At 38.5% G+C, this 10,831-nt stretch overlaps 1 protein-coding gene across 1 annotated transcript; it reads right to left on the bottom strand.

Moving 5' to 3' along the window:
* Positions 1-917: 917 nt before the first annotated feature.
* On the bottom strand, positions 918-8,499 carry LOC104949850 (choline transporter-like protein 2). The gene is made up of 8 exons (XM_010776285.1): positions 8,427-8,499; positions 4,507-4,555; positions 4,348-4,421; positions 4,177-4,261; positions 2,657-2,741; positions 1,746-1,859; positions 1,541-1,601; positions 918-1,045 (listed from the first exon to the last, which is right to left on the bottom strand). Exons 1-8 carry the CDS (start codon positions 8,497-8,499, stop codon positions 918-920), a joined length of 669 nt encoding a protein of 222 aa, XP_010774587.1.
* Between the last annotated feature and the right edge of the window lie 2,332 nt (positions 8,500-10,831).

The following is a 10,831-nucleotide window of genomic DNA, read 5'->3' as shown; positions in this document are numbered from 1 at the left end:
GCGGTTCAACTCCGAATCCCTCCCGGATGACTGAACTTCTCACCTTATCCCTAAGGGAGACGCCAGCCACCCTCCGGAGAAAACCCATCTCGGCCGCTTGTATCCGTTTATAGAAATATCTTTTTTTAATTTTTCAAATGTTTACTTTAATATATTTGTATTCTTTTAAATGTTTTCTCTTTATTGCACATGTTTACTTTAATTGTATTTAAATAAAAATGTTAAAAAAAATGTTTGCACATGTATATTTTCACCCCTGATGTATGGGCTCAGAACAGTCTCATAATACACACTTGCACACAGAAGGACTCACACTTATGTGTTTCAATGCAGGCAGGCTCCATGGACCCGTCAGCTCCGGACTGCGCAAAATGCATACATGAAGCGCTACGTCATGAACGCAAGAAATCATACCCCGGTGGGGGCGCGCTCATGTGATTGGCTTAGAATGGAGGAGAGATCTGATTGGCTATAGATAGAAAAAATGACAAGTACGAATCGGGTGACCGTCAGGGGAGTCTCAAAAAACCCACACACGAATGCACAGCGATCCGTGCACAGAAAGCGGGTTGTGTGGATCAAAAATACATATGTAAAACTTTTTTCTGTATTTGGATTTTATTTACATGTAATGTGAAACGGAACACATTTGTGTGTGCGTTGAAAAACACAAGTGTGGATCCTTCTGTGTTCATGTGTGAATTACGAGACTGCTCTGAGCCCATAACTATGTTTATTTGACTTCTTCATCTTTTTTTTTTTATTGTATTTACTTTTTTCATTTTAAAAACAGGCTCTTGACTGACAGTTCCCGTTTCTAAAGTATGTTTCAGCACTATGAAGTTCCCCTGCAGGGTTGCAGGTTGGGACAGGCTCGTTGCAGCTGTTTGAGACTGATAATGATGGATATTGATAACTCACTTGACTCCATCCACCAGGTCCTTGGCGTCTCTCATGGTCCCGCTGCCGTCGTCAAAGTGAGAGTTGTTTCCCACGGTGATCAAACCTCCTTTCAGGCCCAGAGCGGGGAAACACCTCCGAGTGACTGAGGGGAAGCAAAGGAAGATGTAAGAATACATTTCAGATCTCGACTGACTCTCTGGAAATATACTACATGCAACATACTGTAGAAAATACTGTGGAATTGATCATTATATTTAATTAATACCAATACACCACTGTATATATTATAAGAAGCATGTTATGCATTGTGCCCATTTTTACTTTAACTACCTATGTTTGTATATAAATATTTAGATTTTATGTTTTTGTTTGACATTTTAACTCCAACTTTCTATGTTTATTTGAATATTGTAATTCAATGTTTTTTAAAATCAGACATTTTAATAACATTTATTTTGTTTGTATAAATATCCTTATATTTTATTTGGAAATAGCTTGTTTGCCCATTCGTACTCTAACTTCATGTGTTCAAATAAAAAAATGTATTCCAACTGTCACAAAACAGCATTTTATAAATAAAAATAAATAAAGAATTCTGATTAATACAAATAATATAAAATATAATATTTCCACTCACAGGGCTTGCTGGGGGTCAGCATGGCCGGACAGAGGCCTTGCTTCAGGATTTCTGGGATTCCCTGAAACATTTAAAGCAGATGAGAAGGGGTGTGTGTGTGTGTGTGTGTGTGTGTGTGTGTGTGTGTGTGTGTGTGTGTGTGTGTGTGTGTGTGTGTGTGTGTGTGTGTATCAGACAATAACAGGTTTGATGTCTTTGTACCCACCATGTTGTTGGTCACGCCCTCCTTGCAGAACGTCTTGTAGTAGTCGAAGTCCTTCGTGTTGGTGTAGGCTTTGACTAACGTCAGGAACTTATCAGGACATGTCTCCACACACATCTGAGGAGGACAGTCACAACAGGAGGTCAGGTTAAGGATATGTGTTAATAAATTAATTAATTTAAAAAAGCAGCACAGCAGGAGATTTAAGTCCGATATAAACCAATACAAAAATTCCTCATTCTGACTTTTTGCACCATCATAAAACCTTCTTAAACTATGTGAAATAGAAAGAACATCCTTAGCAAGAGTTCTACACCATTTTACATGTAGTAATATACATTATTTTACGTATTTATGATGTTATATACTGTAGTACAATTTTACTTTTTTTAAATAAATACAATTATATATATATATTTTTTTGAATTGTACCTTTTTAAAACAAATTGCTGATTTAACATATTTGTATTCTATTAGATTTGTTGGATATTTTTTACTTACGCTAATAATGCTTGTATTAATATTTCCATTATATTTTATTAATCATTTTAGTGCACATTATTTACTTTAACTTATGTTTTGCAAAATGAATACTATATATTTTTTATTGTGCATTTTTTGTGCACTTGCGTTAATCATTTGTATATAAATGTTTTATCATATTATATTTATATTTTTACTTGAGTTTCTTTTTTTACAGATTGTATTCTGTTGAATGTATGTTTTCCATTGCGGACTCCTTTTAACTTCTTATATCATTATCTTGAATTGTACATTTTTACTTTAAAGGTCCCCTATTAAACTGTTTTTCCTCAATATATTATAGCTCTCAGATATATACAGAGCCTGTCTCTGATTGGCTGAAACACCAAACAGATCATTGCAGCATCACCCATAATCCCCTCTGTTCTCACCTGGGTGGTGGGGCACTGGAACTCCAGCAGCACCATGGGGCTCGCACACTTCATGATGTTGAAGTAGAACAGCATGCCCTTTTTCCTGTTAAAAAACACGTATACGTTTATAAATGATCAGAGGAAAAAAGGGCTTAAGAGGCTGACTAGCACATTCCTGTACATCAGGGGTGTCAAATTCAATTTCATCGCGGGCCAAATCAACATTATGTCGCACTCAAAGGGCCGGTTGTAACTATATAAATATACATATATAATATATATATATAAATAATGTATTATATTACATTATTGCCACTGCATTGGATTATTATCAGATAGGATAATAACTTAGTAATTAACTACGTCTGAAAGCAGAAGCCCAGGGCAAATAATTATCTTCAGTGCACATGTCACAAAACGAGATGCATTGTGGGACATGTAGTTTATGGGCAACCTGCTTCTGTAAAGTGTAATTTAACCGTATAATAAACATATTATATTCTTTGCAAGCTCTTGCGGGCCACATGAAATGAAGTCGCGGGCCGGATTTGGTCCCCGGGCCTTGAGTTTGACACCCCTGCTGTACATCGTGTGTGATTCATGTTTTTGACCTTCATCAAAAGTACCGTAAACCAGGAAATCATTATTTTCTCATGTTGTGCTCCGGAGAGTACACTTGTTTGTGTCTTTATAGTAAGAAGCATTGATAGTTATATCTGGAGACCTTCTTGCGAGGTGCGATATATACACTTGTGTTCAATTTAAATGTTTCCTTGCAATTTGTATACATTACAGCTTACTAAAAATACTTTTAACATGGTTTAAGCATTTGCGATTTGTATTCACTTAATTGTTTTGTAATCAATGTGTGCTTGCCTTTCTATAATAAGCAAGTCGACTCTCTACCTAAACATGCACTGTGCCTTTGAAACCCTCCAGGGGGTCCGGTGCCTTGCTCTAATGCACCACGGCAGTAACTGAGACCTCTTAAAGTACCAGTCCACATTCCATATTAAGGTCTGTTCGGGGAATTGAACCTGCAACCTTACAGTTCCCAGGCCAAGTGCCTACAGACTATGCCTTTGTTGCTGTAACGCCGTTAATTTGCCCACTGTGGAACGAGTAAAGGGTTTCTGATTCTGATAGTATCACACCAACATCCATACTAAATTACATACAGGGGCATAAAGAGGAAGGGGGTCTATGTAACCCGACACACCAGATTATTTGTTACACCATCAGATAATCCCTCTTTGAATTCCTTTTCAAAGAGGGCAGTACTTTCCCGTGCTCTCGCTCTGAACACACCCATCTTTGAGCTGAACTGTCATATAGTGTTTGTGACTACTTTCTGTTGTGACACTATAGCGGTAACTAAATCCATCCAACAAACACAAACACTTGGCAAAGAACCCAAAACCATGTCTGTCTCCAGGGGCACATATTGCCGTGATGACACACAAGGTGAAAACAACACCAACCACACACACACACTGTCTCAGAAGGTAATTATAATCTATATTTGGAAAGCGACTCACTCCAGTGGGGTGCCCGCCTGCCCGCAGAACTGCCCTCGACTGTCAGTGGGGTAAATCACCTTCCTGGGGTCACCCTGGGACCAGGCTGGAGGCACAAACAAAGAAGGTTAGATTGCATTTAAACAAAGGTTTTTGATGGTTTTTTTTCAACTTGCAGGGTCGTTTCCTTACCCAGAATTCCCACTGCAAAGTAACCCAGTAGGGCAATAATGAAGATAATGCAGCACACAATGTCTGTGCAGCTCCTGGGAGGAGAGAGCAGAGTTTAAAAGGGTTCAAATAAACTCTTTACACACAGAGAAAACCAGAAGTCACATATCTCTAACTTACCTGTTCTGGATGGGGCCCTTGAACGAGGAGTCATACTTCCTTGGCTCGCCTAAACAGAAGAAGAAAAAGAAGCAGATGTTAGAGACTTTCTGTTGGTCGACCAAGAAGTTAGCGTCGCAAGGGTTCTCTTCACAAAAAGCCAATGGGATTTTTTCCTTTGGACTTAAGCAGCAAATAAGATCTGTGTGACACTCACGTTTATGATCCTACACATTTTGTGTAGTAGGATAATCTCCACTTTATGATTTGAGGTAAAAAGCTATCGTCAAGGTCACATGACTTCATGGCACCACCGCTAAGCTAAAGGTGGCTAATGTTGGGCGTGATGATGTTTAGTCGTCTCATTTAGACACTTGTTAGCAACCGCTGTTTTTAAATTGGGATATTTACTGACGTAGTTGATGTCGTTAACTTGTGTTAACCACAGACCTTAATTCAGGCTTCTAACCCAAAAAAAGACATTGACTTTGAACCAAAAGCACCAGAAATGGTACATTGGTAACTCATTTCCAGGTTTTAGGACTCATTCCTACACCACTCTAGTGAGGGCATGGCTTAGTGAGATATCTACAACCCTAAGTGCAATGTAATATGTTAAACAGGGATGTTATGAAAAGGTTGAGAAACAGTAAGCCCCCCCCCCTCTCTTCCTCCCTGTCTTCTGTCAGATTCTTTTCCCTGAAAGCAGACACGCCTTGCAACACAACAAATTCCTCCCTGGTGACTAAGCAGCAGAAAACCAATGAGGAGGAAGAGAACAACACAACTGGTGCGTCCACTAGAGGGGGCCTGAATCATTACTGTAGATCAATACCATGACAAGGCAATAATGTCATGTAATTCCAACAACAAGACATTTAAAACAATCCACACCTTTTTCTGAAGGGTACATTTAAAGAAAGTCCATTCATTCAATAAATCAGAATAAGATGGTATCACTTGGTTTCCAGAAAAGGAATTGTGTTGGACTACTGTTAAGCAGGTTATTATTAGATTAGATGTACATTATTTTTCCAAAATGGGAGATGTGGAATATGGAGAAAGTCTTGGTGGATATTTGCACTCTTAATTTGGGTTGGGATAATAAGACTTCCTGCAAATGGACAGCCCGATGCAGAGCAGAATATATTCATTTAATAGTCCCAGATGCATGAAATTGAAACATTAATATAATATTTCACTATCAGGACAGCCATGCCTGGATTTTATTTGAGTTTCTGGGAGAAAGGAAGAGGCATTTTGTTGGGGGTTTTCTTGGATTAAAGAGTGGTGCAGGAATGAGTCCTAAACCTGGTAATGAGTCAGCACTTTTGTTTCCCTTGTCTTGATTTTAAGGTTTTTTTTTTTAACATGTTGTTTAAATGCCTAAAATAGGGTCAGAATTGGAGGACAATTTAGACACCAACATTTTTGAAAAATGAACCTTTTATTTTATAATGTTTTTTTATGTATTTAGGAAAAACAGATAATAAACCATCAAAAAAAGTGATTTGCCCAGCTTGGCATCAAATGTATATTTTCCAATGAAGAATTACCCCTGTTACTCTAATTATAGTAACAGGGTTGAAAGTAACAGGGTTGAAAATCAATGCTAATTTGAGCCTTTAACCTCAGGAATTATTGCTAGATGTAGCATGTAATGCTACTTTCCAAGGCAATGACAAACTTGGATATCTAATGCAAGAAAGATAACTTTGAAATTAATATGCTTTATTCTGGTAATATCAGTAACAGGGTTGAGTGGGTCAGAGTGCCACACTCTTTTACGACTGAAAAGATTGTAAAAATATGAAAAATAAAAGAGAGGACTTAGTTTTGGTCTACCCATGGCACTAGCAGATGGCTTGCTGATGTCACTTCTACTGTGTCATCTGATTTACAGTTTTTTCACTTCCTGTGCCAATCTAAAAAGGTTTGGGTAACAGGTTTGAACGCATGTTGAGGGACACACCTTCTGTGCAAAATTACTGTTATTTAAAATATGTTTATGATTTAACAAATAGATTTTACCATTACAAGAGACATATATCAATAGAATAATACCAAAAAAATGTAATAAAATCCCTATTTTAAATGTTATATTTGACATGCAAGTTGGTCACCAAGATTTTTTATATGGAGGACATGAAATGTCCTCCAATTCTGGAATGACCCACATAACTCCACAAATCCTGCATTAGATAGTATTATGATTTACTGATTTACTGATAACTTACCATTGCTGTTCTTATGGCGTGATAACGCTCATCATCCTCAGCCGCCCTACGGTCAAATAAGGCCAGAGAGCATGCCATTCCGTCCTCCAATCCTTTTGATTATCGCTTTCTTACCGTCTTCGCTTCCGAGCGCGCGTTGCTATTTCATTTGAGTTTGTATTAAGATCTGCTTTTTGTTCTTAAATAACTCAGTTACAACCGCGTATAACACTGTATAACACAGCACGCAGAAACCACCAACATCAGCAGTCCAACTCCATCATGTCTGAGGTCGGAAGTTTGTGTTGTTCTTTCTTATCTTGGGTTTCTTCTCCTCTCGGATTTTTTGGCCGATTGCAACTTTAAAGGTTCATACCGGCCACCTACCTTGTACTCCGCCGTGAAGTTTGTTTGTAAGCCTGACAGTTAAACCGCAAAGCAGAAGAAGGAAGATGGACGTTAGCGGCTTCATTTGCCTAAATCCACCCCAGGACTTATTCCGGTGTGAATCGCGAATCTGTTACTTAGTTCATGAGAACTAAAGTTCCTCAATGAAACTAGTTCCATGGTGGTGGGGAAAAAGTACTGCCGTGTGAATGCGGCCTATACGATGAGGTCCAGTGTAAGGTGCCTATTCCTGTGTTGAGACCGTCAACCTGTTAATCGTCCCCCGAAGCGAATTCCCGGATCGCGTGTTTGGTATTGCTATATTCTAACGTTTGCTGTATTTTTGTCTACGATCCTCCTTCACTTTCTATGTACCACGCTCCTTTTCTCTGTCGTTTCCATTCCAATTCCAAATGGTTTCCATTCGTTACACACAGTACTTCTGGATCCAAATGAAAGAAGGGCGATAAGGCAATTGATATGTACCCCCATTTTCAGCCGCGATTCTGTATCTGTTCTAGAAAAAACGATGTGTTTTTCTAGGATTTCCAAGAAGCATATAGAACAAACACAATGGCACATTTATCAATGCTGAACCCAGTACCGCATCTTAGATGCTGCTTACGCAGCTGAGATAGAGATTACTTATTCTAATACTCAATTGATATGCACTCTGATGAAGCATGCATGAAGTACCCTGTTTGANGTATATCAGTATGTAGTGTCTCTACTTTAAAGAGTCCTCTCCTGCTGATGAGGAGAGGACTCTTTAAAGTAGAGACACTACATACTGATATACACCTGAACATCAGCAGGAGAGGACTCTTTAAAGTAGAGACACTACATACTGATATACACCTGAACATCAGCAGGAGAGGACTCTTTAAAGTAGAGACACTACATACTGATATACACCTGAACATCAGCAGGAGAGGACTCTTTAAAGTAGAGACACTACATACTGAATACAACCTGAACATCAGCAGGAGAGGACTCTTTAAAGTAGAGACACTACATACTGATATACACCTGAACATCAGCAGGAGAGGACTCTTTAAAGTAGAGACACTACATACTGATATCAAATATTTAAGCTTTTCAGAAACCACCAGTGTTGTCACGGTAAAAATTGGAAGAAAAGCTTGCGTTGTTTTTGGCCACATTTTCTATCTTAAATATCTTGGTTTCTTTTTTTTTAAGGTCACCATTGTTCTGTTATCTTGAAAAATACTCTTATAAACATCTTATAGATATGTATTTCTCTTGTATTTGCATTGCGTTGTCATTTCTGCCAGAAAAAAAGACACCATGTGGACAAAAGGCTTTATCTCTCAGGACCTTTTCCAGGTTTTCCCGAGGCTTGCCATCCATATCTGTGGTCCATGTGCCTGGAGGCCTCGATGGAGAACATGTTGGCCTGAAGCCTGAAACGGGGATCTATGAAACTACCTCCGCTCTTGCTGAGACGAGGCCAAGACTGTGTGGTGCTGGTGGGGGGGATCAGGCACCGAGGAGAGGAGGGGGAGGACAAACAGCCAGAGAAAATATATCTATTCTCTCTCTCTCTCTCCGTTAACAAAGCGATGAGAGGAAGCAGCTCCTGTGCCCCGAGGCAAGAGTATTTATGTTGAAAGGAAACACAGAAGCCTTTAAGTTACAGCGCCCGCATCTTCCACGTAGCTGAGCACCAAATCTGTCTGTGTGAAATGGTGTGTCGTCACGAAGAAAAACTCCAGAGGTGTTGTCCCCCTCAACCCCCTCAAATAAAACCCGTTCTCCTTATAAATGTCTTGGTGTACTTTTGATCTTCTTGTTGGGCAGAATACTAGTTTTACGTGTCTATAAATCCTATTCAAGCTGCTAAAGGTTGTTCTCAGGTGAAATAAATACCTCATATTAAGGAAAAGGTCTTTAAAATGACCATCAATTAAATTAAGTTTGGTTGGGCGTACTTACAAAACTAGCAACTAGAGATGTCCCGATCCGATCACGTGATCGGGGATCGGAGCCGATCACGTGATTTTCAAAAGATCGGAATCGGGAGAAAAAAATCGGGGATCGGGATTTTTTTTTTTTTTTTTTTATAAATACTTTTTTTTAATTTTGTATTCAATGTTACAAAACAAAAATGACCATGTTCAAGTCTTAAAGTCATCCTGAGGCCTTAGTTTTGGTTTCAAATTACAGAACATCATGTATGTGTTGCTTCTTTGGGGCTTGTTTTCATAGACCTGCTTATTTCTCTCAAATCTGGCAACAGAGTGGGCGCAGTGTCTAATTGTAGCAGTAAGCTAACGAGTACTGAAAGCTTTATTTTGTTTTGATCCAATGCTGCACAACTGAACTGATCCAATGCTGCTGTGAAAGAAAGAAGCTATATCCATGTTGGATAGAATATCCAATTTAAATAAAAAAATAACCTTAAGGGACAACTTGAATGCTTTTTTTCTTTTTTTTCTCTTAATGCATTGCATAAAGATCGGATCGGGAAAAATCGGTATCGGCAAATTGTCAAAATCAAATGATCGGAATCGGATCGGGAGCAAAAAAAGGTGATCGGGACATCCCTACTAGCAACTCTAGAGGAAAGATGCTGAGCGTGTTGGATCAATATCACTGAAGTTGAGTTTGTTGAAAGCATACGTTACCGAAGACGGTTAGTTTTCTGCTATTTTAAATACTTCCACACATTAAGTGATTTAAAATGAATGTGTAGAACAGATCTGTCTCTGTGGGAAAAGGTGGGCCGCCACAAAGACAAACTGGAGAGGTTTAGTTGAAGTCAAGCTTATTGGTTACTCAGTGTTTCTATTAAATGACTAATAGGTTTTGGAATAAACACGATATGCTTTCAACGGTTTGACAGTGAATATCCTGATTATGCAAATCTGCCTCCCCCCGAGGATGCGGAGAATAATAAAGAAATGACAAAGCTTTTCTCTGGTGTGGCTTTAACTGTGAGCTTTTCTCTGGTGTGGCTTTAACTGTGAGCTTTTCTCTCGACCTACATTATTGAGGAATTCTCCACATTATTGTCACAGTCTTGACAAAGAGCAAAATACAACTCACAGGATGCATGCACACATCATCCAGACCAACAAGTGTTGTTTGAGCCTGCCCCCCTCCACTCAAATATAACCATTATTAATGTTTCAGTTCATTAATGCAATTTTTTCTTTTTGCAGAATCCTGGTTACACATGACTAGAAATCTTATTGAAGCTACTAAAGGTTGTTTAAAGGTGGAATCAATAACACATATAAAAGGAAAAAGGTTTGGTTGAGCGTACATTTCATTAGGTTTGGTTGACCGTACGTACAAAACTAGCAACTGTAGTGTAAAGATGTTTGTTGTTTGGTTTTAAGCTTTAACTATTTCCACACATAAAGAGATTTTATATGAATAACTAACCAGTTTCTGCTTGTTAACGTCAAAATAAACAATGTTTAATCACATTTGAATGAACACAAAACACATTGTGATATAACTAACACTCTTTCACAATGAGATAAACTTCTTTAACCCTCCTGTTGTCTTCGGGTCAAATCTGACCGATTTACTACTTCCATGAATCATAACTTTTTTGGTTTACATTCGATTGCATTAAGGCTTTATGATATCCTTCACAGTAGACATTTGAACATATCACATTGCTTATCACTTGTGATCACTTTCATTGAAGTTTGGATGATTTAGTCAACTTTGTAACACCCATGGCACACACACACACACACACACACACA

This window comes from Notothenia coriiceps, unplaced genomic scaffold (assembly GCF_000735185.1).
Source record: "Notothenia coriiceps isolate Sejong01 unplaced genomic scaffold, NC01 NC01_scaffold00000339, whole genome shotgun sequence".
In the NCBI taxonomy this organism is placed as follows: domain Eukaryota; kingdom Metazoa; phylum Chordata; class Actinopteri; order Perciformes; family Nototheniidae; genus Notothenia; species Notothenia coriiceps.
The sequence above is the reverse complement of the archived record's forward strand: the minus strand, read 5'-3'. Positions and strand labels throughout refer to the sequence as shown.